We start from the raw sequence: 25,910 nt of genomic DNA, 5'->3' as shown, positions 1-25,910 counted from the left end.
TTTTAATCAAGAAAATATTTTGTTTTTATCAAGAAAAATGTGTAATATTTTGATAAATATTTTGGTCAATATGTGAAATATTTTATCAGTTCAAAATAAAAAAATCGATAAATATTTTAATCAATATTACAATTTTATTTTATTAAGCTGTATTTTTACTTTGTGATCAAATAATTTTATCGAATTTTGTCAATATGACAATTTCATTTATCGACGGAAAATCGATAATTTTTTATTGAATATTTGAATTTTTTTATCAAATGACTACAATTTTTTTTCTGTGCAGTGACGAACTTAAATAGAAGGTTGGCACGATAACTATTGAAAGGAATGACTCCCATAATTAGATCCAGTTGCAAGATGAACCATGTCGTTCGATTCGATTTAAGGCCATTTCTCAGATAGTGTTGAATATTTAATAGCGGGTAGTTGTTGTGATCTTGTCTACAAAATTATACTTCTTTGCTAGGGAAGCCAATACCCCCTGAGATATGTACCCAAATATCTAGGGTTACTCCTTAATACATTTCTCGCACCAAAGTTTTAGAAGCCTTAAATTTACTATTACTGCAAGTAATTACTGACTAACATATTTCTTTGAGTTTGATAGAAAAACAAAACCTACAAACTACAAACTAGTTTCAATTACAGCCCACACAATGCCAGTATTTCTATGCCATTCACTTAAATCTGGACACATTTTCACTTCCACATGTAGTTTCAAAAGTATTTCACCCTCCATTACTGATTTTAAGGTGAAGATAAAAAGCGTGGAATGCTGAACACAAAAAAAATTGGGCCAATAGTGAAAATCATTCCTTGCATATCCAAATTGTTGTAAAGGAATATAAAGAAAGAAGAAAAAAGTTGTATTTGCCAGGAGGAAAATAGTTTTATGAACAAAAATGTAACAAACTAATTAAATTAATGATCTATACGTTAAATTATTTGTTGAAAATTGCAATGAAAATAACTGTGATTTTTTAGAAGGTGCGTAATAATAAAACATATAGTGCAATTTATGGAAATGTGTAATGTCAAACACAAAATTTTGCCAAAAAAAATTATTGTAACTGAATATACTTGAATTAAACACAAAACCCAAAAAATACTGCAATTGCAACAGAATGTGCTTAAAAATAAACACAAACACTAGCAAATTCATTTTCGCACAAAAAATGGGTATAACACTATGCAACTCAGAAAATTCTAGTATGTAGTTTTTGAAAGTACATATTGAGAGTCTCAATTTGAGACTACACAAACCCTAGTTGGGTTTTGTCCTGTCAGATCCAGATGTATTTAGCAATATTGTAGCTCTAAACTAGTAGAACCTATCTGTTGAACAGACCACATAACAAAAATTCCATCTAGGACATCAAAATCGATAAAATATAGATTTTTTTTACATAATTTCTGGAATTCTGGTCGGTATCAGTTAAACTGTTGGGAGTTCAACCCAGAAACCTTTTGCAAAAATTGTCCAAATAATAATCCTCAGCAATTCTTCAGAAATTTTTGAAACTCTAAAATGCTTATTTCATGTGGTTTCAGTGGTACTTTGTATCATATCTGTTACAACACCTATTTCAAACACTGACATTATCGACATAGTTGTCAAATTGTCATTTCTCAACGGCATAATTATTGCGTTTGGTTTGTTTTTTTTTTTTTTTTTGTTTTTTTTTTTTTGGTCAGTAGCTGAGGGTATATCTCCGACAGCACAGCTGACTGATACTTTCTTACTTGTTTTATATAATGAAAACATTTTGTCTCCGTATTCAAAATTTAGTTTTATTAAGCACATTCAGAAATTACATATGTATACATTTGGATACTTTTGCATACATTTACATACAAAAAGTGCGTAACATTACAATAAATTGGGCCTAAAATCGCAACTCAAAATGTGTAAAGTTTTAAACACACTTTGTGTAAAATCTAGAGTTGGGCAATCTAGTTCCCGGAGCGGATCGATCTTCCTAGTTCTTTTTCCCAAAAGGAACTAGTTCCTTAATATAGTTCCATAGTTCCAAATAGTTCCGAGAGCGATATAGTTCAATGAATCTTTCTCTTTCATCGTTCTTTCAGTTTCCTTCGTTCCAAATAGTTCCGAGAGCGATATAGTTCCATGAATCTTTCTCTTTCACCGTTCTTTCTGTGTCTTTCGTTTAAAAATAGTTCTGTGAGCGAAATATATCGTACCTTTTGTTTTCATTGTTTGTTGGAATTGACATAATAATAATAAATGAATTGCAGCGATGTTAGGTGTATGTCATTTATGTTTATTTGCCAATGTGAAATAAGAAAAACTAACGCAACGAAAAAAGATCGACGTAGGTGAGGTGATACATTAAAGGAATGAGGTGAACAAAAGGAACTATGTAAACTAAAGGAACTATATAAAAGAAAGAGCTGGATATAGTTCCAATAGTTCCTCATTCGGAATAGTTCCTTGGAACTAGTTCGTTCCGGAACTACACAACTCTAGTAAAATCTTAAAACAGCAAGTAAAAAAGTATCAGTCGGCTTTGCCGACAGAGATATACCCTCAGCCTGTGCAAATTGAAACACTTTTTTTTCACAAAAAACTTATGTATTTAGGGGGTTTCAAAATTTTGGTCGTATGAACCGACAAAAATGTTGATTAGGATTAAATTTCAAAAATGTTGCGGAAAAGGTACTTAAAGGAATGAACCGACAGAGACCATGGGTGTGCCATAGGCGGTTTTTACACCCTTCGGGTTGTTTTCTCAAGAAGTATGGACTTGCCCCTGAAACAACTTTTACCATCGTAATTGAGGCAGCAAATGTAAGTTGCTTCAACAAAAATCAAAGTGATTCAATAGCAGGTCTTAAAGTGAACTTATCCAAAATTGCGTGTGGGATGTACGGGATGGAGTGGACAAATATAGTCCATATTCGAACCTGATCTATACCTGGTAGATATAATGAGAATGTGTAAAGCATGAACCAAATCGGTCACTCCCATCAAGAGTTATCGTGCGCACAATTTTTCCGAACATTTTTGAACTTTTGTGGGGTAGGTACCTGAAGGAGTGGACCTATATGGCTTATCTACGAACTTAAACTAAGTTTGGAAACAATATTACGAAGGCCAAATTTAGGCCGGAATCGGCATTTCCGTTCGAGAATTATCTTGCGCTTCCACCCATAAACATGGTGTCATAGGGTTTGTGTTTCAACTTTCAGGCTATATTTTCAGGAAGTATGGACTTGCCCCTGAGGAAACTTGTACCTTCGTATAGGGGACAGTGAATAAAAGATGGTACAACAAAAACCAAGGCGATTCGAGAGCAGGTCCTAAACTGAACTTTTCCGAAATTTTGTGTGGGAGGTACTCGAAGGAGTTTACCGATTGAGTCCATATTGGAACCTCATCTAAGTCTGGTAGAAATTACACGATGTGCAAAGTATGGACCAATTCGGTTATTCCCTACAAGAGTTATCGTGCGCACAAGTTTTGCGACAATTTTTGAACATTTGTGAGGGGGGTACCTGAAGGAGTGGACCTATATGGCCCATCTTGGAACTTAAATCGAATCTGGACAAAATATTTCGATACCCAAAATTTGAACCGAATCGATTGATCCGTTCGAGAGTTATCGTGCGCACCAGCCAGACAGACCCACAGACAGACAGACGGACGGACATTGCTAGATCTACTCAAAATTGTCTGAAACGGATATCGTGCAAACATACTTGGGGTCTAAAACCATTATTTCTATGAGGCACATTTTTGGTCGTACCAAAGTGTAAATACTCTCTTTAGCCTAAAGGCTGGGGGTATAACAAAGCTGTTGAAAATTACACATTTTTGTATCACATCTTGTTGTCGACCATTATCATTTTTAAATTCAACAGGAAAAGGTTAGACAGTACTTCTAAAAAGGCAATCACGTTTTTTTTAACTCGATGTCTTGTTACATATTGTTCCTAAGATGCCCCCGCCAAAAAGGCATTTGAATACGAGCCACTCGACGGTATACGCCCCAAGGGAAGGCCAAAACTCCAATGGAAGGACCAAGTTGAAGAAGATATCACAGAACATGGCATCCAAAATTGGAGAAATTTAAAGTTAACAGCCAAAAATGCCCTCTGTAAAATATGTATTTTAATACTACTAATATAAGCAAATATGGAAGGAGTTTACACCTGGGAAATTTTTGCGTATTCGGAAACTGCAATGTTCATAGATGAGAAAAATCAAAAAACTAAAAAAATCGCCGGAGGGCTGTTTAAAGAAATCGCGGTCAAAGTTCACACTCTTAGGGGATTTTTAAGTTTTAACGATTTTGGACTAAGTCCTATGGAAATGGGACTAAAGAAAATGTTGTAGCAGTGAAAATTCTGTACAAGATTGTCCTTCATGATTTTTTCGTAGGTTTTACCGTTTTTACTGTATCGCCTCCTTACAAAACAATGCCATGACTACAATTTCCCAACTTAAACTTATATATCCCAAAATTGGTACAACCTATATGGTTCACAGCTATAAGATTTTCTCTGATCCCATTTCGATAAGACTTGCCGTTCCCGAGCACATTCGTGAAAACCTAACAAAGAAACCTAAAACTGTGACTTAAACTTCAATATCTCAAAAATGGTAAAACCTACGAACAAATCATAATGGCCTATTTTCTTTAGCCCCAAAATCGTGAAAACCCAAGAAACCCCTGTTTTTGGATTTTTGTCATCTACAAACAATCAGAATCCGCAAAAATCATTTAAAGTTAGTTATGGCGCACGTGCATGATATTGTTTTATAAGGAGACGATACAGTCAGTGCATTGTCCCAATTTGAACTTTTATATCTCAAAAACGGTAAAACCTACGAGAATTAAGGTCAATTACGTAGAGAATTTTCATAGCTACAATATTTTTTTAAGTCATATTTCGGTAGGATTTGCGATTTCCAAGCAAAATCGTGAAAATCTAAAAAACCCCTAAAAGTGTGCATTTTGACCGCGATTTATTTAAAAACCCCTCCGGCGATTTTTTTAGTTTTTTGATTTTTCTCATCTATGAACATTGCAGTTTCAGAATCCGCAGAAATTTCCCAGGTGTAAGAGATAAAAATAGCACTATATACAATAAGGATATAATGTTACTGGCCTACGCATACGATATTGATATAATAGGTCGATCAACTCGATCCGTAACATCCACCTTTGCGAAAATTGAAAAAGAGTCTGCCAAAGTGGGTCTGGCAGTCAACGGCGATAAGACAAAGTTTATGGTATCAACACGCAAGACGTCCAGTAGACTCGGACCAACTGTTGATGTTCAGAACTACATGTTTGAGGTAGTAAATGACTTTATTTACCTCGGCACCGCCATAAATAAAACGAACAACATCAGTTTTGAAATCAAAAGAAGAATAATATTGGCCAACAGATGCTACTTTGGTCTAACTAAACAGTTTAAAAGTAAAACCACCTCTCGTCAAACAAAACGTACGCTCTACCAGACACTGATACTACCCGTACTTATGTATGGATCTGAAGCATGGGTACTTACGAAAGCAGATGAGGGAGAACTTGGTGTGTTTGAGAGACAAATTTTTCGAAAGATTTATGGACCAATATGCGTTGACGGTGAATACCGACGTCGTATGAACCACGAGCTATACCAGCCGACCGACATCGATATAGTAAAACGTATCAAACTACAACGATTGCGTTGGCTTGACCATGTCAGCAGGATGGATAAAGATGCCCCCGCCAAAAAGGCATTTGAATACGAGCCACTCGACGGTATACGCCCCAAGGGAAGGCCAAAACTCCAATGGAAGGACCAAGTTGAAGAAGATATCACAGAACATGGCATCCAAAATTGGAGAAGTAAAGTAAAAGATCGGTGCGTTTGGAAATCTATCTGTTTAATACAAAAGCCATCTAAGTAAGTAAGATCCTTCCATTTAAATTTTGTTAAGGCACACCGTGTACAACTTAAATAAAAAGAAGGAAAGGTGGGATGTACGCCAACCATCAATAGGCTTCTTTATCTGTGGGACCCCCTCAAACCCTCAAAATTTCGTGATCCGATCAAAATTCCGACCTGTAGTGTGATTGCACAAAAAATGGGAAAAAGGGATGCATTGCCGACTATTGCGATATCTCTGTTGTTTGACCACCTATGACAACCTACTTTTCATCGTTGTAAAGGTGATATTTTCTACTTTCGTTAGCATTAGTTTTGCTTTTGGCATACCCATTATGGAAGCTGAGATATTTGCTTTGGGAAAATACGTTGACCTTTTCTCCAAATAAGTTTTTTGCTCATTCCGACCCCTAAATATTATCTGACCATCACCAAAATCGCTAGGCTTCTTCCGGTCCGGAACCCTCACCAACGCTCAAAATGACGATCCGATGAAAATTGCGACCAGCAGCGTGATTACAAGGTTTAGATGGACAGACGGACGATCGGACACACATAGCCAGATCGACTCAGCTTGTCGCGACAATCATTTTGGTATATATAGGTATGGGTCTACGACCATTATTTCGATGCGTTACAAAGTTTTTGGGCAAAACCAACTTATAATAAATACCCTCCCCACATAGTGGTGTAGGGTATAAAAAAAATTGTTGGATTCATTATTGAATACGTGTGTTGACTTAAGGACTTTTGTAATGTCATTTCTTCAGTATACTTAAATTTCATGTAAAGTTTAAGTTAGGCTCAGTAGTAGTCTGAAGATTCTATTTTCAAAATATCAGCTGCATCTTTTTGCAACTTTGGAACTTGTTCCCAAAATACTAAGGATACCTTTCAGGATGTTTTTTTTGACATTTTTTCAAATGTGCAGGTGATAGATTTCAGTTTTATAGTAGAGACATTGTGTGGTTCAGTTATATGAAGGATACGTCAAAATGTGGTCTTCAATGTAAAATTTCAAAATTGCAGCCATTTTGATTGATTTTTACGGCTAGAACCCTGAAAATACCAAAGAGTGAACCAACATTAATCGAAAACTTTTTGAAGGTAGCCTACCTCCATGAATGATTAAGTGGCATTTAGGCCATTTCGAATTAATAATTTATATAAAACCTTCAAAATTCCGAAAATCGGAAAGTACCATTTTATGTGGACCCTATCATAACGTGGACCCAATTCAAAACTTTTTTGCAAGAAGATTTTCTAACACTAGAGAATATTTTTTTTTCTATTTTCTTCCTTTAACTCCCACTGGAGCATAGGGCGCTAAAAATAGCTGCTTTCCATCTCACTCGGTTTAGAGCTATATGTCTAAGTTGATCCCAGGCCAATCCAATAGATCTCATTTCGGCTTCTGAGGAAGGTCTCCAGGTTTTCTTTTGTCTTCCAACCCTTCTCCCTTCTAGGCTGAACGGATTCCAGCGTAAAGCTTGTTTTGCTATATTATTGTCATCACGAAGTAAAACATGTCCAATCTCTTGCTCCCAGACTTCAGATATTAAAGGGAGAAGGATTTCAGCGCTAAGATTTATATCGGCTTTGTATAATTCGGCGGGTATACCATCAATACCGGCTGCTTTACCATTAGGTAGTTACTTGATGGCAGCGGAGACTTCACTTAAGCTTGGTGTTGTTGCTCGTATCCTTGAATTTACATGGCGGGATCAAAATCAATATGAGGTTGTTCAGAATTAATTTCCACATTCAAAAGGCTTAAAAGGAGTCGCCTCCAGCGATTAAGTTGCTCTTCGTCGGTGTTAAGAAGATTTCCTGCCTCATATTTTATGTGTGTTAAAGAGGTATATTGCGATTTACCAATTCTTTGGTGACCCTAAATACAATACGGGAATCACCAATGTTTGTTGCATTTTGGTGTTTGTCACTTCTGACTGAGCGCTGCACTACTTTATGGAGGGATCGATATTCCAACTTGTACTGGGCTAATGTTGCGGGACTCATGTTTTCTCCCGATTGGATTTTCTCCTTTAGCTCCAATCGATATTGATTGATGTTTCATGTTTCGTCCGTCATCCATATTTGTCTGCCTTTAGTCAAAGGACCCAGAGTATCTTTTGCGCATCTCATAAATATGTCTCTGGTTTTATTGCATTTTTCTGTAGCCGTCGATTCACGTTGAACATTTGATCTCGATGTTAGTTCCCGCAGTTTGCCAATAAAATTGTTTTTTACCGAGTTAATGTTTATTCGGTTACAGTTTTGTATCTTTGTAGCGCTTCATCACTGTCAAGTTTGCGCTTTTTCCATTCATTTCTTTCCTGTATAAGTGTCCACGTATCTTCTGATATCCATGCTTTTCGATTTTCCTTTTGTTTGTAACCGATTAAAAGAAACGTGGCATTCTATGGGGTTTCAACAATCGCCTTGAAGACCTGGACTTTGCGGACGATATATGTATCTTGTCCCATAAATTCAGCGATATGCAAAGTAAACTGGACGACCTGACTGTGCTTGCAAACAAAGCTGGACTGGAAATAAACATTGATAAAACAGAGGCAATGCGAATAAACACCACCAACGATAACGCACTTAATATCAAATACAAAACCTTAAAATATGTAGACAATTTCTGCTACCTCGGGGTTGCTATGTCATCAGAAAATGGTGTAGAAGAGGATGTTGACAATAGACTTTAGAAAGCTAGATCCGCATTCGGAAGACTCAGCAAAACTTGGCGATCAAACCAAATATCGTATAAAACAAAACTGCGTTTGTTTAATACATGTGTGAAATCCACATTGCTTTACGGAAGCGAAACTTGGCCCGTAACAAACGCCATAACACAAAAACTCCAGGTATTCGTCAACAAATGCCTCCGGATAATAAGCAAAAAAATTTGGCCCAACAAAATCTCAAACCCTGCACTATACCAGATGGCAAATGAAGAACCAATCGCCCGGCATATTGCACGGAGTAAATGGAAATGGATAGGGCATACGTTGCGTAAACCACACAATAGCATTTCCAGGATGGCTTTGGAATGGAACCCACAAGGAAGCAGACGCCCTGGCCACCCAAAAATTACATGGCGCAGAACCATACTCAATGAGCTGAAGAAAGAAAACACAACTTTAGATGATATCAAAATATTATGTAACGATAGAATAATTTGGAACAAACTTGTAGAAGCCCTATGTTCCCAAGTGGAATAATAAAGGAAAAAATGTTCATTCGGTACACTGCAAGCTTCTGTAGACTTTTCAGCTGGTCATCTTTTTGTATTGCAGCGGTTCGTAGGCGCAATTTAACTACTACCAGAAAGTGTTCCCTTGACTGACTAATATCGGCACCGCGCTTATTTCTCACATCCAATAAGTATTTCTGGAAACGTCGGCTAATGGTGAAATGATATATTTTATTGGCAGTATTATACCGATCAAGCGAGGTCCATGTAGTCTTTTGGCAGTCTTTGTGTTCGAAGATGGTACCACCAATAACCATTCTTCGTGCGTTGCAAAAGTCGACGAACCGTTCTCCACTAGAGAATACCGATACCCAAATGTTAGCCAATTTCATTGAAAGATGTGGTCAAGACCCCAAAATGCCAGAAATCAGGAGGTATCGGTCTATGGGGTCTATACCTAAAGTTGGACATATGTTGATTTTTTGCTTTTTATTTGTGTTGCTAAACTAACAGGACGTATTTTTGGCCGACGTAAAAGTTCGACCACAGTGCAACGGAAAACACACATCAGTAAAAATACCCTTTTCATTCCCTCTTAAAATTTAATGTAAACGGAGTAGCTACTATAAAAAAAACTTGAAAATCAATTGACTTATCATTTTGGTTTTCACTAATTTTCTTTAATTTTTGAATTATAAATGAAATGGTCAACGATTTCTCAAAAGAAATATATTCGATTCAAAAGCAGATACCTTTAGTATTAAAACCGGGCGGGCCGACTATATCATACCCTACACAAATATAATTTGGTGACATTTTTTAGACCAAATTCTGTTGCATTTTTTCAATTTTTTTTTTGTGATTCAAATACATGAAAACGGGGGGAAAAATATGTATGATTTGGTTTGGATTTATATGATTAAAAAACGAAAAGATAATGAATAAGCGTTATTTTAGTCATTAGTAAGCAAAAGTTTATTTATTTCTGATACAGAAAAAAATAGTCCAGTCAAAATAGACATTGAAATAGCAAAAATTCCCACAAAGCTGAATTGTGGTAGAGAGCTATGGTTTGCCATTAGAAGTAATGTCTTGAAAATCCCCATCGATCCCATGTGCGCAAAAAAAATTATTCGAGTTCAAAGGTCAAATTTTAAGGGATTTTTTAAGTTTTCGCATTTTTTTGAATCGCATAAGGTCGACCATTAAAATTAATTTACGTGGAAGCTGTGTTGGCATAAATGTAGAAAAATAAGTAAAAATGGGTTGAAGCCAACAAGTTTTTTTGCTCCCTTCCGATAATAATAAATTTAATGACTATTTAAACATCTATGAATAGATATGGAATGCTGTTAACGATTTATGCACAAATAAGATATTTTTAAATATTTTTCTTTATATGAGAATAAAAACCGCTGTAACTTTTGCGCGCATCGTATTTTGAATTATTGCGAACACGAACAGATTTGAAACCAGAATTATCTTTCTTAACCTCTGTGCCAAAAATTGTAGATGTGCTCGCAAAAAAATTTTTAATTTTTTTTCAAATGGTATTGCAAATGATTTTTGATTTTTGCCATATGTTCTCTTGAAGAGCGCATTTAAACCTACATTTTAGAAAATACGCAACAAAATCGGAGAGCATTTAGTAGAGTTATTCCATGTTACAGTCATTTTATGCAAAATTGACCCATTTCAGCCACATCTGTAATCCAAAGCCCAACGGGAACGGCTCCACCGAAAACTCTCCGCTCTTTTTGAATTTTTGTCCGCAGGTAGGTCTGGTGCGCTGATTACGGAAATGTATAATTTTCATGGGCGGCGAATCCGGTTCGCCAGTTATTTAACCTGAAAGGCCAGATTTAAAAACGGGGTTATATATTTTGACTATTCCGCGCATTGGACCGCAATCTTATTTCAACAAGTAAGAATGTATCAGTCAGCTGAGCCGACAGAGATATACCCTCAGCCACGTACCCGAAGAAAAAATGTTAACACAATACATCTATAGGTTTTTAGCTGTTGGGAAAATTTTCCAGGATGGAAGGGCCGCAAAAAACTACATGTTGCAACAAAATTCAGAATGATCCAAGACGAGTGCTTTTTTTCCAAACTTTGGGTAGGGTGTACCCATAGGAGTGATCCGATGTAGTACATATTCCGACCTAATACAAATCTGTAGGAAATATTTTGTTTCTTTATTAGTCTATGGATATTTTCCTTACAGACTATATAATTTAATAGGTTGTACTTAATTTTCTGAATTTAAATATATTACAATTTTACTTTTCAATTTACAAAGTTTGAGCTAAATTGATTTCTCTCTTAAAGGGTTATTTTACACATTAGGCAGTTTAGGTGGTGCCGGTAGGATTTTCTGGACCTTTTTGGGTCATTATCTCAGGAAGTATGGACTTTCCCACGAAAAAAAATTACAACGTCGTAACAGGGGCCGCAAGTGCAACCTGCTGCGTCACAAATTAATAAGATCAGAGAGGAGTTGTTAAACTATACTTCTTCCAAATTTTGTGTGGGAGGTACTCAAATTAGTGGACCGATATAGTCCATATTAGAACTCGATCTATGCCTGAAAGTAATATTACCATTAGCAAAGTTTGGCTCAATTCTGTTATTCCCTCCTAGAGTTATCATGCCCACAATCTTGGCGAAACATTTTGAACATTTGTGGGGGAGGTACCGGAAGGAGCGGACCGATATGGTCTATCTTCGAATTTAAACTAAGTTTGGACAAAATATTGAAAGACCCAAAATGTTAACCAAATATGTTGATCCGTTCGAGAGTTATCGTGCACTCCAACTACGACACATGGGTTGTTTGCAGTTTTCGTGCTGATTTCTGAGGATATATGGACTTGCTCCTGAAAAAAATTATATCGTTGTAATGGGGGTAGTGAATACAAGTGGCTGCAACAAAAATCAAAGCGATTCGAGAGCAGGCCTTAAACTGCACTTAAGCAACATTTTGTGTGGGAGGTACCCGAAAGAGTGAACCAATAGGGTCCATATTGGAACCTCATCTATGTCTGGTAGAATGGTCACGATGTGCAAAGTATGGACTAATTCGGTTACTCCCGTCAAGAGTTATCGTGCGGACAATTTTTCCGAACATTTTTGAACTTTTGTGGGGGAGGTACCTGAAGGAGTGGACCGATATGGCCCCTCTTCGAACTTAAATCAAATCTGGACAAAATATTTTGATTTCCAAAATTTAAACCGAATCGATTGATCCGTTCGAGAGTTATCGTGCGCACCAGCCAGACAGACAGACGGACAGCCGGACGGACATTGCTAGATCGACTCAAAATTGTCTGAAACGGATATCGTACAAACATACTTTGGGTCTAAAACCATTATTTCGATGAGGCACATTTTTGGCCGTATCAAAGTGTAAATACCCTCTTTAGCTCAAAGGCTGAGGGTATAAAAAGTTGGCTATCCCTTAAAATGTCCAAATTCTATGGGCGCTATATATAAACATTGATCTATCCGACAAATTTCTGGCGATAAGTTTTTAGACTCAAAGAAGACTAACAACCAAATTTCCGGATATTTCCGGAGGATATAGGAACACGCGGGCCTATACTGATAATTCTTTTCTGGAACGTTTTATAATCCAATGAAAGACTTTATAATAAACTTCAGTCATTTCGGTGGGATATTGACGTTACAACCTTAATAATTACGAAAGTCGGGAAGTACCGTTCTATAGGGCTATATTGAAAGTGGACCTATACCGACGAATTTCAGTAGGAAAAGGTTTAACATCCGACGTAGACTACAATTTGAGCCATATGGGTTGTTGTGGCTATAAACTTCAAAATACCGAAAATCGGGTGGTACCGTTCTATGGGGGCTATATGAAAACGTGAACCTATTACGACAAATTTAGAGAGGAAAGTTGAATATCCCCAACGAAGATTAAGTACCAAATTTCAGCATTTAAATTGATTATTGTGGCCATAACCTTTAAAATGCCGAAAATCGGAAGGTACCGTTCTATGGGGGTTATATTAAGGCGATGGCCCGTACCGAGAAATTTCTGGGGGGAAGTTTTATATCCCCAACGAAGACTAAATACAAATTTTAACCATTTCAGACATCAAAATACCGACAAAATTCTGAGGGAAAGTTTTATACCCCCAACGATGACTAAGTTCCAAATTTCAGCCATTTCGGTTTGATAATGAAGCTAAAACCTTCAAAATACCGAAAATCGGGTGGTACCGTTATATGGGGGCTATATCAATACGTGGGCCGATATACCCATTTGCAATACCAAACATCCTAGGAGTTATAGAAACTTCTATACCAAATTACAAAGCTCTAGCGAGCTGTATCTTGATTTAAACAGACGGACGGACGAAAGCACACAGAAAAATATATGTTAAAAACTGCAGCAAACATATAATATGTTTGGGTGCAAACATAAAATATGTTTGGATGCAAACATAAATATGTTTGGATGCAAACATAAATATGTTTGGATGCAAACATAAATATGTTTGCAACAGTCCATAACATAACATATGTTTGTATCCAAACAAATATTTGTTTGGGACTGGTTGCAAACATATTTCTGTTTGCATCCAAACATATTTATGTTTGCATCCAAACATATTTATGTTTGCACCCAAACATATTATATGTTTGCTGCAGTTTTTAACATATATTTTTCTGTGTGCGGACATGGAATAACTTTTTGGCACACATGGGATCGATGGGGACTTTTATGACATTGATTCTAATGTTAAACCCTAGCTCTGTATAGTTGTATACACGCAGAAAAATTTATGTTAGAAATATGTTTGGATCCAAACAAATATATGTTTGGGACCGGTTGCAAACAAATATATGTTTGCATCGAAACATAATATGTTTGGGTTCAAACAAATATATGTTTGCAACATTTTGTAACATATCTCAATTTGATATGTTTGGGTAAAACATACTTTTTATGTTAGAAAATTTTTTTCATGGGTGGAGAGAGGATGTTTGTCAACGAGAGTAATAACAGTGCTCTCGCGGCTGTGTGCTGCTGCTTTATATTGTATTGTATAATAGAAGACGTAGAAGCGAAGAAGGGGGCTTTGGTGGCATGTATGCGTCAAACTCGTGTGTTTCTTGTTTTGTTGTTGTTAACCAGCGAAGAAGAAAAGAAGAAATGATATGAATTATATTTTTTTTCTTTCTTCAGTGTTTTAGTTGCCTTTGTAGAGTCAAGACGGTAAAGTGAGTGTATAAATCAGTGTTTTGTGTTTTCTTAAAAAATTGTGTTTTTAGTAAATTAAATGCCCAATACATTTTATAATTGAATCGGAAAGTTGAATGGAATTATTTTATTGGACAAGGAAGAAATCGCATTTAATATTGGTAATTACATTCATACTTATGTATATTTGAAATATGGCATATCCATATTTATTTATTACATTACATAATCATTTGATTCTAGATGCCGATTCCCCGCTGATGATTTCAACTAAGAGGACAATTTGTTTTATTTCACAACTAAGGAGAAGCGTTCAACTACGTTTCTATATATTTTTCCTTTTTAAAAGTGTGACTACAAATTATTTCAATCAGTTTTTCTTTTATTAAAGTGTGTTATGTATTTCTTTGGAATTTTGTATGTACCTATGTGTTTGTTGTTCTTTTGCCTTTTAATAAAAAACCACAACATTTGTGTGTATACTATAGAGATAGCCAGCGAGCTCTTACTGAGAGCAAGTGAGCACACATTTTAAAGTGTTTTACATTGAATTTTACGCTCCCTTGCTCTCAGTAAGCGCCCACTGGTGCATGTGTTTGTTTTTTTGTACCTTTTGGGTTTGTATTTTTTTGCACCCAAACATATAAAATGTTTTCATCCAAACATAAAATTGTTTCCACCCAAACATATCTATGTTTGTACCCAAACATATCTATGTTTGTACCCAAACATATATATCTTTGCACCCAAACATAAATATCTTTGCACCCAAACATATATTTGTTTCCACCCAAACATATATTTGTTTCCACCCAAACATATATATGTTTGCAGACCCAAACATATATTATGTTTGGAACTGTTGCAAACATATATATGTTTGCTGCAAAATATGTTTGGGACATATGTTAGAGAGGCCGATTTTTTTTTGCGTGTATATATCAATTAGGGACCTTCTGTTTTTCGCCAAGTCCGAACGTCGTGTCTTACCACACCACTTGTAGAGAAGTTTTCTGCTCCGGAAATGTCGCCAATATTAATGAGGGGTATTTCACCACCGTGCCTGGCTTGGAATTCGAACAGCAGATCTTGTAAGTGCAAGACGGTAATTATAGATACCGAACCTCTACATATTTTGGTCCACCTTTAATATCAATCAAGTAGACACAGACAGCTCAATGTCTTTATTTCTACTTTCAAGCAATCTTTAGATTATATTTTGTTTATATACACTAATTACTACCTGATTTATGTCAAAGTATTCCAGAATATATTTTGTTGTTGTTTTCTATAATATAATTGTTGTTAAAATATACTGTATAATATTGTTTATTTGCACTTAATTGGGAGAGCGTTATGACGTCTTCATAATGCAGTATACATCTCTAATTGTCCCTCCCTTACTAGTTTTTAACTCAACTTTTTTTAGTATACAGATATCTGGAATTTGCACTGTATACATTGAGTTATTCAATTCAAAATTCATTTAGTTGTGAATCAAATATCTTCCAGAGCTGACGACAATTTGCCCGTAAAATACAAAATAAATAAGGTAAGCACGACAATATTATATGCATGGAATAGCCATAGTGGATCATTCAATAAATGTTAGGTTTAGTTTTCGGCTAATATATGTAAATACGTTTGTACATTAAATCGGAAGTATACGATCAAATATCTATGATGTCATACAATTATTTATTACTTATTAACAAATATTTATAGCAAATAACAATTTACCTCGTAACAAATAATTTGTAAACTTATATATTTTTATTTTACAGTAATGGATTTCTATTATTTACCTCTTTCCCCACCTTGTCGTTCGGTGCTAATGACAGCCAAAGCTTTGGGCGTTAAGTTAAACAAAAAATTACTTCATTTATTCGAGGGAGAACATCTGAAACCAGAATTTCTAAAAATTAATCCTCAACACACCATACCAACACTAGTGGATAATGGATTTGCATTATGGGAATCTCGTGCCATTATGATTTATTTGGTGGAGAAATATGGCAAACACGATGATCCCTTATATCCCAGCTGTCCTAAGAAGCGTGCATTGATCAATCAACGTCTCTATTTCGATATGGGAACTCTGTACAAAAGTTATTCGGACTATGCTTATCCTCAATTTAAAGAAAATAAACCAGCTGATCCAGAATTGTTTAAAAAATTCCAGCAGTCATTGGAGTATTTGAATAGCTTTTTAGCGAAATCCCATTATGCCGCTGGCAATTCTCTTACATTGGCCGACTTGGCACTTTTGGCGTCGGTCAGCACATTTGATGTTGTTGAAGTTGACCTCAGTAAATATACGCATCTTTCGAGATGGTATAACATGCTAAAGGAAAGTGCTCCTGGTGCTGATGAAAATTGGGCTGGTTGCTTAGAGTTGAAGAAATATTTTAAAAAATAATCAGTCGATTCAATGTAAAACTTGTTTGTAATGTGTGGAAATTTCAAATAAATGTTGTACACAGAAAAAATAATTACTGTATTTATTGAATAGTGTTCATAAAGTCTTGCCAAGGTTCAAATTTCTGCATTTCATGAACGCCTTTCATAAAGCAAAAAAAAAAAATACTATTTTTTCCGATAGATTGAAAAAAACAATTTTGGCGAGTTGTTGTTTTTGTTTTTATTGACTAACTACCACCACACACCGCCAACCAAACCAGAGACAAATTTTGTTGCTTTTTATTTATTAATGCTTTTATTTTGTATTATTGTAATTTATCGTTTCTTCTAATGGATTTTCACTGTAATTATCGTCTTGTGAACATAGCAGAACAATACGAACCATTTATGCTAACGAGGGTATATACATTTTCATAAAATACTTTCCTGATTTTAACATATCCTGGCAACCTGCAAGCAGAAATAGTCGTTTTGGTAGAGGAATAGGTGGAATTCTTGTTGGCGTTAAAAAATCTTTAAATGACTCGGGATTACAATACAAACACGAAAACAAATGTGGAATACATTATATCAGCATCAAAATGGAGAATAAAGTTTTCAGCCTTATACCGATTTACATGAGATCTGCAACGTGGATAGATGATTTTGAGAATTTAGACACTTTTCTAAAAGAAAGTTATATAGAGAATCCAATAGTAATAGGCGACCTAAACATAAAAATTGGAACCATGCAGATTGATTTTGAAGACGTTATTAGAGCAGAGTTTTCTGCAGGCATGGTGGAAAGGACGTCTAAAGACTTACAAATAAAATCCAGGGGCAGAAGCTTCATAGAATTTTGTTACGATCATGGATTAGTAATAACCAATGGAATGACGAAAGGTGATGACTGTGGAGAATTTACATTCGTGAGCTCATGGGAACATCAGTGTACGATATATGAATGAATGAGAATGAATGAGAATCTTTTAACTAACATTTGCGAGTTTAGAATCGAAAATAAAAGCTGGTCTAAAATGGCAAGTAAATAAGACAACACAATATCAAACAAAAATGGCAGAACTTGTGGAATCCCGTTGGTATGAAGAATGTTTAAACTTTCCACAAATATGATTAAGGATGCTAGTAAATTCTGCTTCAGGGGGTCTTTTAAATTCGAAAAAAGGAAAAATGGTTTGATTTACGCTGCTACAATGCTAGAAAAAACACATTCATGTTGCTAAACAACTTCAGAAGATATCCCACAAATGAGATCAGGCGAAAATATGTCGACAGCAATGCTCAATATAAAAATATGTGCAGAAACGCAAAACAACAATATAATTTAACACTAGAAAGAAAATTAGGTAATGTTAATAATTGCAAATATTGGTGGAAGGTGGCAAATGAAATACGAAATGAATCTCGCGGGACTAGAGCTCCTGTTTCAACAGAAGAACTTAAAAGCTATTTTGAAAAACTATTCAACCCACCGCAGAACTCTCCTGATATCCAATATGCGGCAAACTTCCTGGTTGACAACGACATTGACAAGCCTATTGATCTAAGGGAACTTAATTGAGCTCTTAATAAGGCAAAACTTAAGAAAGGCCCTGGCGAAGACCGTATACCATACGAGTTCTATAAAGATGCACCGGAACAACTACTACAACTACAGGAAATCGTTAAGTCTTGCAACAGAATGTACAACCTTGGAGAAGTAGATTCCTCGTTTAAAACTAGCATTATTTACCCAATATTCAAAAAAGGAGATGCCACACAGGCCCAAAATTATCGGGGAATATCATTTATGAATACCTTACCAAAAATGACGATGGATATAATGACAGAAAGATTGTCCACATGGGTAGGGAAACATAAAAAGTTAAATGAGTATCAATCTGGTTTCAGAAAAAAATACTCTACATTCGATAATATATTTAATTTATGCTGAATTGTCCAACTAAGTTGGTTGAAAAACAAAAAAACGTACGCCTTTTTTGTTGACTTTAGAGCTGCGTTCGACAATGTCTCCAGGAGATCTATGATCTATAAACTATGCTCCATAGGTATATCGACGAAAATGGTCAAGTTTGTAGAAAGTGTATACAAAGATACAAGTTTCAGTGTGTGGACTGGAAATAAACTGTCAGAGGAGTTCTCTACATCTGCGGGAGTAAAACATGGTTGCCTGATGTCCCCATTGCTTTTTGCTTTGTATCTGAACGATCTTCATGAGTTTATTGAAGGCGAAATTCAGTTGGATAACCTAAATATACGGATTTTGCTATACGCCGATGACATAGTCATATTGGCAAATGAGGTACACGTGTTACAACAAATGATTAATAACTTAGAAAAGTATTGCGATACATGGAACATGAGTGTAAATTTGGATAAGTCTAAGATAATGGTGTTCAGAAAAGGAGGAAAGTTATCACGAAGTGAACAATGGCAATATAAGAATCAACCAATAAGTATAACGTCAGAATTTACGTACCTTGGAATGTTACTAACACCAAAGCTGGCATTCAAGAAACATATTCAAACTCGAAACAACGCAGCCAAAAACAGCATAAGCTGTACATGGGATTCGTTCTTATATACACCAAACGTATCTCTCACATCAAAGTAGAAACTTTTCCTGGTCGTATGTAGGTCTATTCAACAATATGGAAACCAAATATGGGGATACACTAATTTCGATGAGGTTGATAAATTAGAGTTTTATTTTTGGAGAAAAATATTAAGACTACCTAATTGTACACCGTCATACATATTAAAACTTGAGACTTTCACTGATTACAACCATATTTTCGCCTTGAAAAGTCATTTGGATTATGTGATTCGAGCATTATTTGACTATGGAGACAATCGACTGCCACATCTACTAGCAAAGAAGGTTGTTCAACATCAGATATATTGGGCAAAAGATTTAAATAATATGATTTCAGAAAACTCAATTGAACCTTTACATGCGAGAAATACAAAAACCCAAATTATAGAAAAACGAGATTCTCTGCTGCAATACCTCAATGCAGAAAAATGGAATAATGTCAGAAATAGAGCTCATCAAACAAGCCGTTTTTACGCGAATTTGGATCCAAGTGTGGGTCAAGTCTATCTAAGGTCATCAATAACACACCAGGAGAAAATGTGGATATTCAAAGCCAGAAGCGACATGCTCAAATTAAATTCTAAAAAGTTTGGACCTAACAGAAATCCCCTTTGTTCATTGTGCAACATGGTTGAAGTTAAAAATTTACAACATTTTTTATGCCGATGTCCTACTTTAAAAGAATTCAGAATAATGTTCTTCAACAAGGCTATGCTTAATGAAGAGGAATTAATTGGTATATTAAATGGTTATATGATAAACTGGAATCAGCTAGCAAATTTTATTAGAGTTTGTATGCAGTATAGAAATCAACTAATATTTGAATTTGATTGTGCGTCCGTATTCATATCATACGATACTTTATTTTTATTTATAACTTACATATATTGCTTCCATTGTAAAATGTAACATATTTGAAAAAATTCATAAATAAAAATACTACTACTACACTTTCATACGGGCAAAATGTGCCTCATCGAAATAATGGTTTTAGACCCCAAGTGTGTATGTTTGGACGAAATCCGTTACAGACAATTTGGAGTCGATTTAGCTATGTCCGTCCGTCTGGCTGTAGCGCACGATAACTCTCGAACGGATCAACCGATTCGGTACAAAATTTTGCTTTCATAATATTTTGTCCCACCGTGGTGCAATGGCATGCACACCCGCCTTTCACGCTTATGGTCGTGGGTTCGATTTCCCTGCCAGTCAACATCAAACACTTTTCAACGGTGGCAAAATACCCCTCAGTAATGTTGGCGACATTTTCTGAGTATTTCAGCCTTGTACAACTTCTCTACAAGTGGTGTCTTAGAGACGCCGTTCGGACTCGGCGTTAAACAGTAGGTCCCATATCATTGAGCTAATATGAATCGGGGTGCACTCATTGATATGAGAGAAGTCTCCCCTGTCCCGCCTGGGATGTTTGTGGAACAATTATATTAATATTTTGTCCAAAGTTAATTTCAGTTCGAAGAAGGGCAACAACTTCCGGTACTTGCCCCCAATATTTAAAAATGTCACTGAAATGGTATGCACGATATATCTTGAAGGGGGTAGGTACCTCCCCCACAAAAGTTCAACATTTGTGTCTAAGTGCAGTTTAGAGTCTGTTCGAAGATCCTTTGGAAATGTATACCGATACTGTTCGTTGTGGTCCTGTTTACAGCCATATTATGTTTTCCATGGACAAGTCCAAGACCCCAATATATATCAAAATAAGATCCACTTCCATAATGGACATAGTCCATTCCTTTAAATACCTCATCCGCATCACTTTTAAATTTTAATCCTAATCCACATTTTTGTCGGCATGTTAAAATGTCCAAAAGAGTCAAAATGTTCTAAAAAGACCCTAAATACATTCGATCTGTACGTAGATTAAAGTTTCAATTCACATAGGCTGAGGGTATATCTCTGTCGGGAAAGCCGACTGATACTTTTTTTAGTTGTTTTAGTTAAATTTAGTTTACTTTCAAGAATACAATTTTAATGAAATATTTAAAATATCACTATTTTTTAAAACCGTCACAAATAACCTGTTTCTTCGGTTAACCGAAAATTAAGTTTTTGGCGAAAACCGGTTTAGGTTTTGTATTACAAACCCGGTTAACTCGTTTCGGTTTTGGATTCGGTCCAAAATTTGGGCATCGTAGTATTTTATGAAAAATTAGTTTAAGTTCGAAGGTGGACACTACCGTTCCCCACCTGCAATTCACACAGGCTCTGTCGGCGAAGCCGAATGATACTTTTTTTACTTGTATATATTTCGATGGTATTCAAATTATGTAATTTGGTATTGCATGTTGTCAGAGGATACAAAAGCTCTATTCGGAAAATTGTAAATATTGGTCCATGTTTTAAAAAGAACAACGATGACGACTCATGCAAGCTCTTTTAGAGGATTTTGCCAGATTCTCCTTCTTAAGTGGATGTAACTTGTCATTCGTTAATCTCAATGGGTTTTCTACCCATCATCAGTTAAGATAATCTGCTTAGTACTTCATAAACGAAAGGAAACTATTTACTTCAATACAATTCGTGGTGGAGTGTATAAAAAGTTCGGCCCGGCAGAATTTAACGCCGTTCTTACTTGTAAATATATTCACTTTAAACACACCTGGGAAGTTTTTGCTGATTCTGAAACTACAATGGGCATAGATGAGAAAAAACAAAAACAAGTAAAAAGTGTCAGTCGGCTTTGCCGACAGATATATACCCTCAGCCAATGTGAAGTGAAACTCTCACCTACGGACAGATCGGTCACTCCCTTCAAGAGTTATCGTGAACTTATCCGAAATTTTGTGTGGGAGGTACCCGAAGGAGTGGACCGATTGAGTCCATTTTGGAACCTCATCTAAGTTTAGTAGAAATTTTACGATGTATAAAGTATTGATCAAATCGGTTATTTCTTTCAAGAGTTATCATGCGTACAAATTTTCCGAACATTTTCGAACTTTTGTGGGGGAGGTACCGGAAGGAGTGGACCGATATAGCCCATTTTCGAACTTAAACTAAATTTGGACAAAATATTGCGAAAGCCAAATTTTGGACCGAATCGTATGATCCGTTCGAGAGTATTTTTTAGGCTTTTTAGGTTTTCACGATTTTGCTTGGAAACCGCAAGCCCCATCAAAATGGGATCAAAGAAGATGTTGTAGCAGTGAAAATTCTCTACAAGATTGCTTGGAATCGGGACAAAAGAAAATGTTGTAGATGTTTTTCACTGCTACAACATTTTCTTTAGTCACATTTCGATACGACTTGCCGCTTCCAAGCAAAATCCTAAAAACATAAAATAAGCCTAAAAATGTGAACTTTGACCGCGATTTATTTAAAAATCCCTCCAGCGATATTTTCTTGTTCTTGGTTGTTTTTCTCATCTATGAACATTGCAAAAACTTCCCATGTGTAAGCGGTTTTCATTCAAAGTTAGTTAAGATGCACCCTGAATGACAGTCAGTACATTGTCCCAATTTGAACTTCTATATCTCAAAAATGGCATAACTTACGAAAATACCATTAAGGTCAATCTGGTAGAGAATTTTCGCTGCTACAACATTTTCTCTAATCCCATTTCGATAGGGCTTTCAGTTTCCACGCAAAATCGTGAAAACCTAAAAAAGCCCTAAAAATGTGAACATTGACAGCGATTTATTTGAAAATCCCTCCGGCGATTTTTTTTTTTTGTTTTTTGATTGTGAACTTTGAAAGCGATTTATTTGAAAATCGCTCCGGCGATTTTTTTTTTTGTTTTTTGATTTTTCTTATCTATGAATACTGTAGTTTCGAAATCAACAAAAACTTCGCAGGTGTATGCAACTTTCATTTAAAATTAGTTCAATGTTGAAAACCCTAAATTTTGATGCATTGTGCGTAGAGGTAATTTTAATAAATATATGTTCTGGGTCTCCAGTTACTTTCCAGAAGTAGGAAAATTAAACTTGAACATTCTGAGATCATGGGTTTTAAGTCTTTTGCGGAGGTCGTAAATATTAGAGTGCACAATTCTACGGTAGAGGTTATTATTATCGTTCCGGATTGTCCCGATACCACCAGTGTTTCGGCCAGCGGCTCCCAACCCAGCATTAAACCTATATTTCTACGTAGGTTTCCATGCTGTTACAAAAACATTAAAGTGTCAATTGTTGATCATTTGAAATTCAAATGTTGAATGTACAGAGGTTTTAACGAGCACTGGATGACAAGTGTATAGGAGCTGTATCCAGTACATATTTGGATGGCACCATCAAACATATGTCTGTACGTATGAAATTACCCATAACATTTTGGGAGAGTGTCTCTCAAGTCTCTTTTAATAGTATCGCATTAATACTCACAATTAATATATATGTATGTACATATTATGTATGTACTCATTTACCAATAGTTCTCTCCAACAATGTTTTCAACGCAACATACAATCAGTTGCGAATGAATTATCTTCAAGAGCTGACGGAAATTTGCCGCAACACACATTAAAATAAAAAGTAAGACGAATGGTAGTGGGCTTTTGTTATCAACTTTTTTACTTCACGTAATTAGTTATCAGACACTGTTAATAGTCGGTTACTGAAAATCGATTTAAACAGAATAACATTGATTAAGTTTTCATTTTTGAACAAAATTAGCTATCTTTTGTTAATTATATTGCCTATAAGTTTTCAGCATGTGCTAGCAAATTAACTAAGTTATCATATATTTTTAATAAATTGTGATTCAAGATATATGTTGCTCATAGTAGCTCTATTCCAGAACCTGTAAGAATCTACTATTTTTGGATTTTTTTGACGAATTTATAAGGGGCAAACATTTTAAAATTTGCCAAAAGAAAATAGAGTCTTGCAAGTTCTGGAACACAGCAAGTGTTTATATTAAAAATATAAAAAGCAAAATATTTAACACAAATTGAAATGTTTTCTTTTTTCAGCCATGGATTTTTATTATTATCCAATTTCTGCCCCTTGCCGTGCGGTGTTGATGACAGCCAAAGCCCTGGGTATTGAGTTGAACAAAATATTGACAAGTGTATTCGCCGGTGATAATTTGAAGCCAGAATTTTTAAAAATCAATCCTCAACACACCATACCCACATTGGTTGATAATGGTTTTGCCATTTGGGAGTCGCGTGCCATTATGATTTATTTGGTGGAGAAATATGGCAAACAGGATGATCCCTTATATCCAAGCTGTCCAAAGAAACGTGCATTGATCAATCAACGTCTGTATTTTGATATGGGAACTCTTTACAAAAGTTATGCCGATTATGTTTATCCACAATTTAAAGAAAAGAAACCAGCTGATCCAGAATTATTAAAGAAAATCCATACAGCTTTAGAGTTGTTGAATACATTCTTATCGGAGAGTAAATATGCTGCTGGTGATAACCTTACATTGGCTGATTTGGCTCTATTGGCTTCGGTTAGTAACATTGATGTGTATGATATTGATGTCAAAAAATACGAACATGTTGCAAGATGGTATGCCATGATGAATGAAACAGCACCAGGGGCTGAGGAAAATTGGGCTGGTTGTTTGGAAAGAAAGAAAGTTTTTAAACCTTAAATTTCAGAATTTTTGTAGTATCTGTGTAGTACCAATAAAAGTATTTTGAAACAAAATATAACAATTTATAGTTTTTCCGCGACTTATACTCGGCCCAACTTATATGGCAGCCCACGAGAAGAACTGCTCTCACTGATTCCGCCATGCTTACTTTCTTAGAGATTGCTTGGACCTACTTCCAATTTACATGAAAACAAGCAACAAGAAAAAAATGCGTGAAGTTCCAACCCCTATCACGAGCTGCATTGAAGCAATATGTTATAATAAGTTTCCTTTAGTTTATGAAAGTACTAAGCTCATCCGACAATGTGCCCCAACCAAAAAATTTCCCTGTATTAACAATTTTCCGAATAAAATTTTTCTATCCACATTTCGGTCCGAAAATGTGACAAAGAACTCAAGAAATACAAAAAATCAGTACGTTCTATGGGGGCTATATCAAAACGTCGATCTACAGCGACAAATTTCTTGAGGAAATTTTTGTACCATTTCGATGTGATAAAGGAGCTAAGAGAAAGGGTCTAGAAAAGCACCCTTTCTTTGAGAAAGGGTCTAGAAAAGCACCCTTTCTTTGAGAAAGGGTCTAGAAAAGCACCCTTTCTTTGAGAAAGGGTCTAGAAAAGCACCCTTTCTTTGAGAAAGGGTCTAGAAAAGCACCCTTTCTTTGAGAAAGGGTCTAGAAAAGCACCCTTTCTTTGAGAAAGGGTCTAGAAAAGCACCCTTTCTTTGAGAAAGGGTCTAGAAAAGCACCCTTTCTTTGAGAAAGGGTCTAGAAAAGCACCCTTTCTTTGAGAAAGGGTCTAGAAAAGCACCCTTTCTTTGAGAAAGGGTCTAGAAAAGCACCCTTTCTTTGAGAAAGGGTCTAGAAAAGCACCCTTTCTTTGAGAAAGGGTCTAGAAAAGCACCCTTTCTTTGAGAAAGGGTCTAGAAAAGCACCCTTTCTTTGAGAAAGGGTCTAGAAAAGCACCCTTTCTTTGAGAAAGGGTCTAGAA

The 25,910-nt window shown here is 35.7% G+C and overlaps 2 protein-coding genes across 4 annotated transcripts; both read left to right on the top strand.

Moving 5' to 3' along the window:
- Window positions 1-751: 751 nt before the first annotated feature.
- On the top strand, window positions 752-24,982 carry LOC141389721 (glutathione S-transferase 4-like). 3 transcript variants are annotated; one of them, XM_073961643.1, is made up of 2 exons: window positions 752-990; window positions 24,284-24,982. In XM_073961643.1, exon 2 carries the CDS (start codon window positions 24,286-24,288, stop codon window positions 24,916-24,918), a length of 633 nt encoding a protein of 210 aa, XP_073817744.1. In that variant the 5' UTR covers window positions 752-990; window positions 24,284-24,285; the 3' UTR covers window positions 24,919-24,982. The 3 variants fall into 3 exon arrangements, with proteins under 3 accessions (XP_073817744.1, XP_073817742.1, XP_073817743.1); XM_073961641.1 differs by lacking the exon at window positions 752-990 and adding an exon at window positions 23,754-23,843; XM_073961642.1 differs by lacking the exon at window positions 752-990 and adding an exon at window positions 23,919-24,067.
- Window positions 15,741-16,825, top strand: LOC141389719 (glutathione S-transferase 2). Its single transcript, XM_073961640.1, has 2 exons — window positions 15,741-15,888; window positions 16,121-16,825. Exon 2 carries the CDS (start codon window positions 16,123-16,125, stop codon window positions 16,753-16,755), a length of 633 nt encoding a protein of 210 aa, XP_073817741.1. The 5' UTR covers window positions 15,741-15,888; window positions 16,121-16,122; the 3' UTR covers window positions 16,756-16,825.
- Window positions 24,983-25,910: the final 928 nt, after the last annotated feature.

The sequence above is a fragment of the Musca autumnalis genome, unplaced genomic scaffold (genome assembly GCF_047663935.1).
Source record: "Musca autumnalis isolate F117 unplaced genomic scaffold, ASM4766393v1 scaffold_1, whole genome shotgun sequence".
NCBI classification, from domain to species: Eukaryota; Metazoa; Arthropoda; class Insecta; order Diptera; family Muscidae; genus Musca; species Musca autumnalis.
The sequence above is the reverse complement of the archived record's forward strand: the minus strand, read 5'-3'. Positions and strand labels throughout refer to the sequence as shown.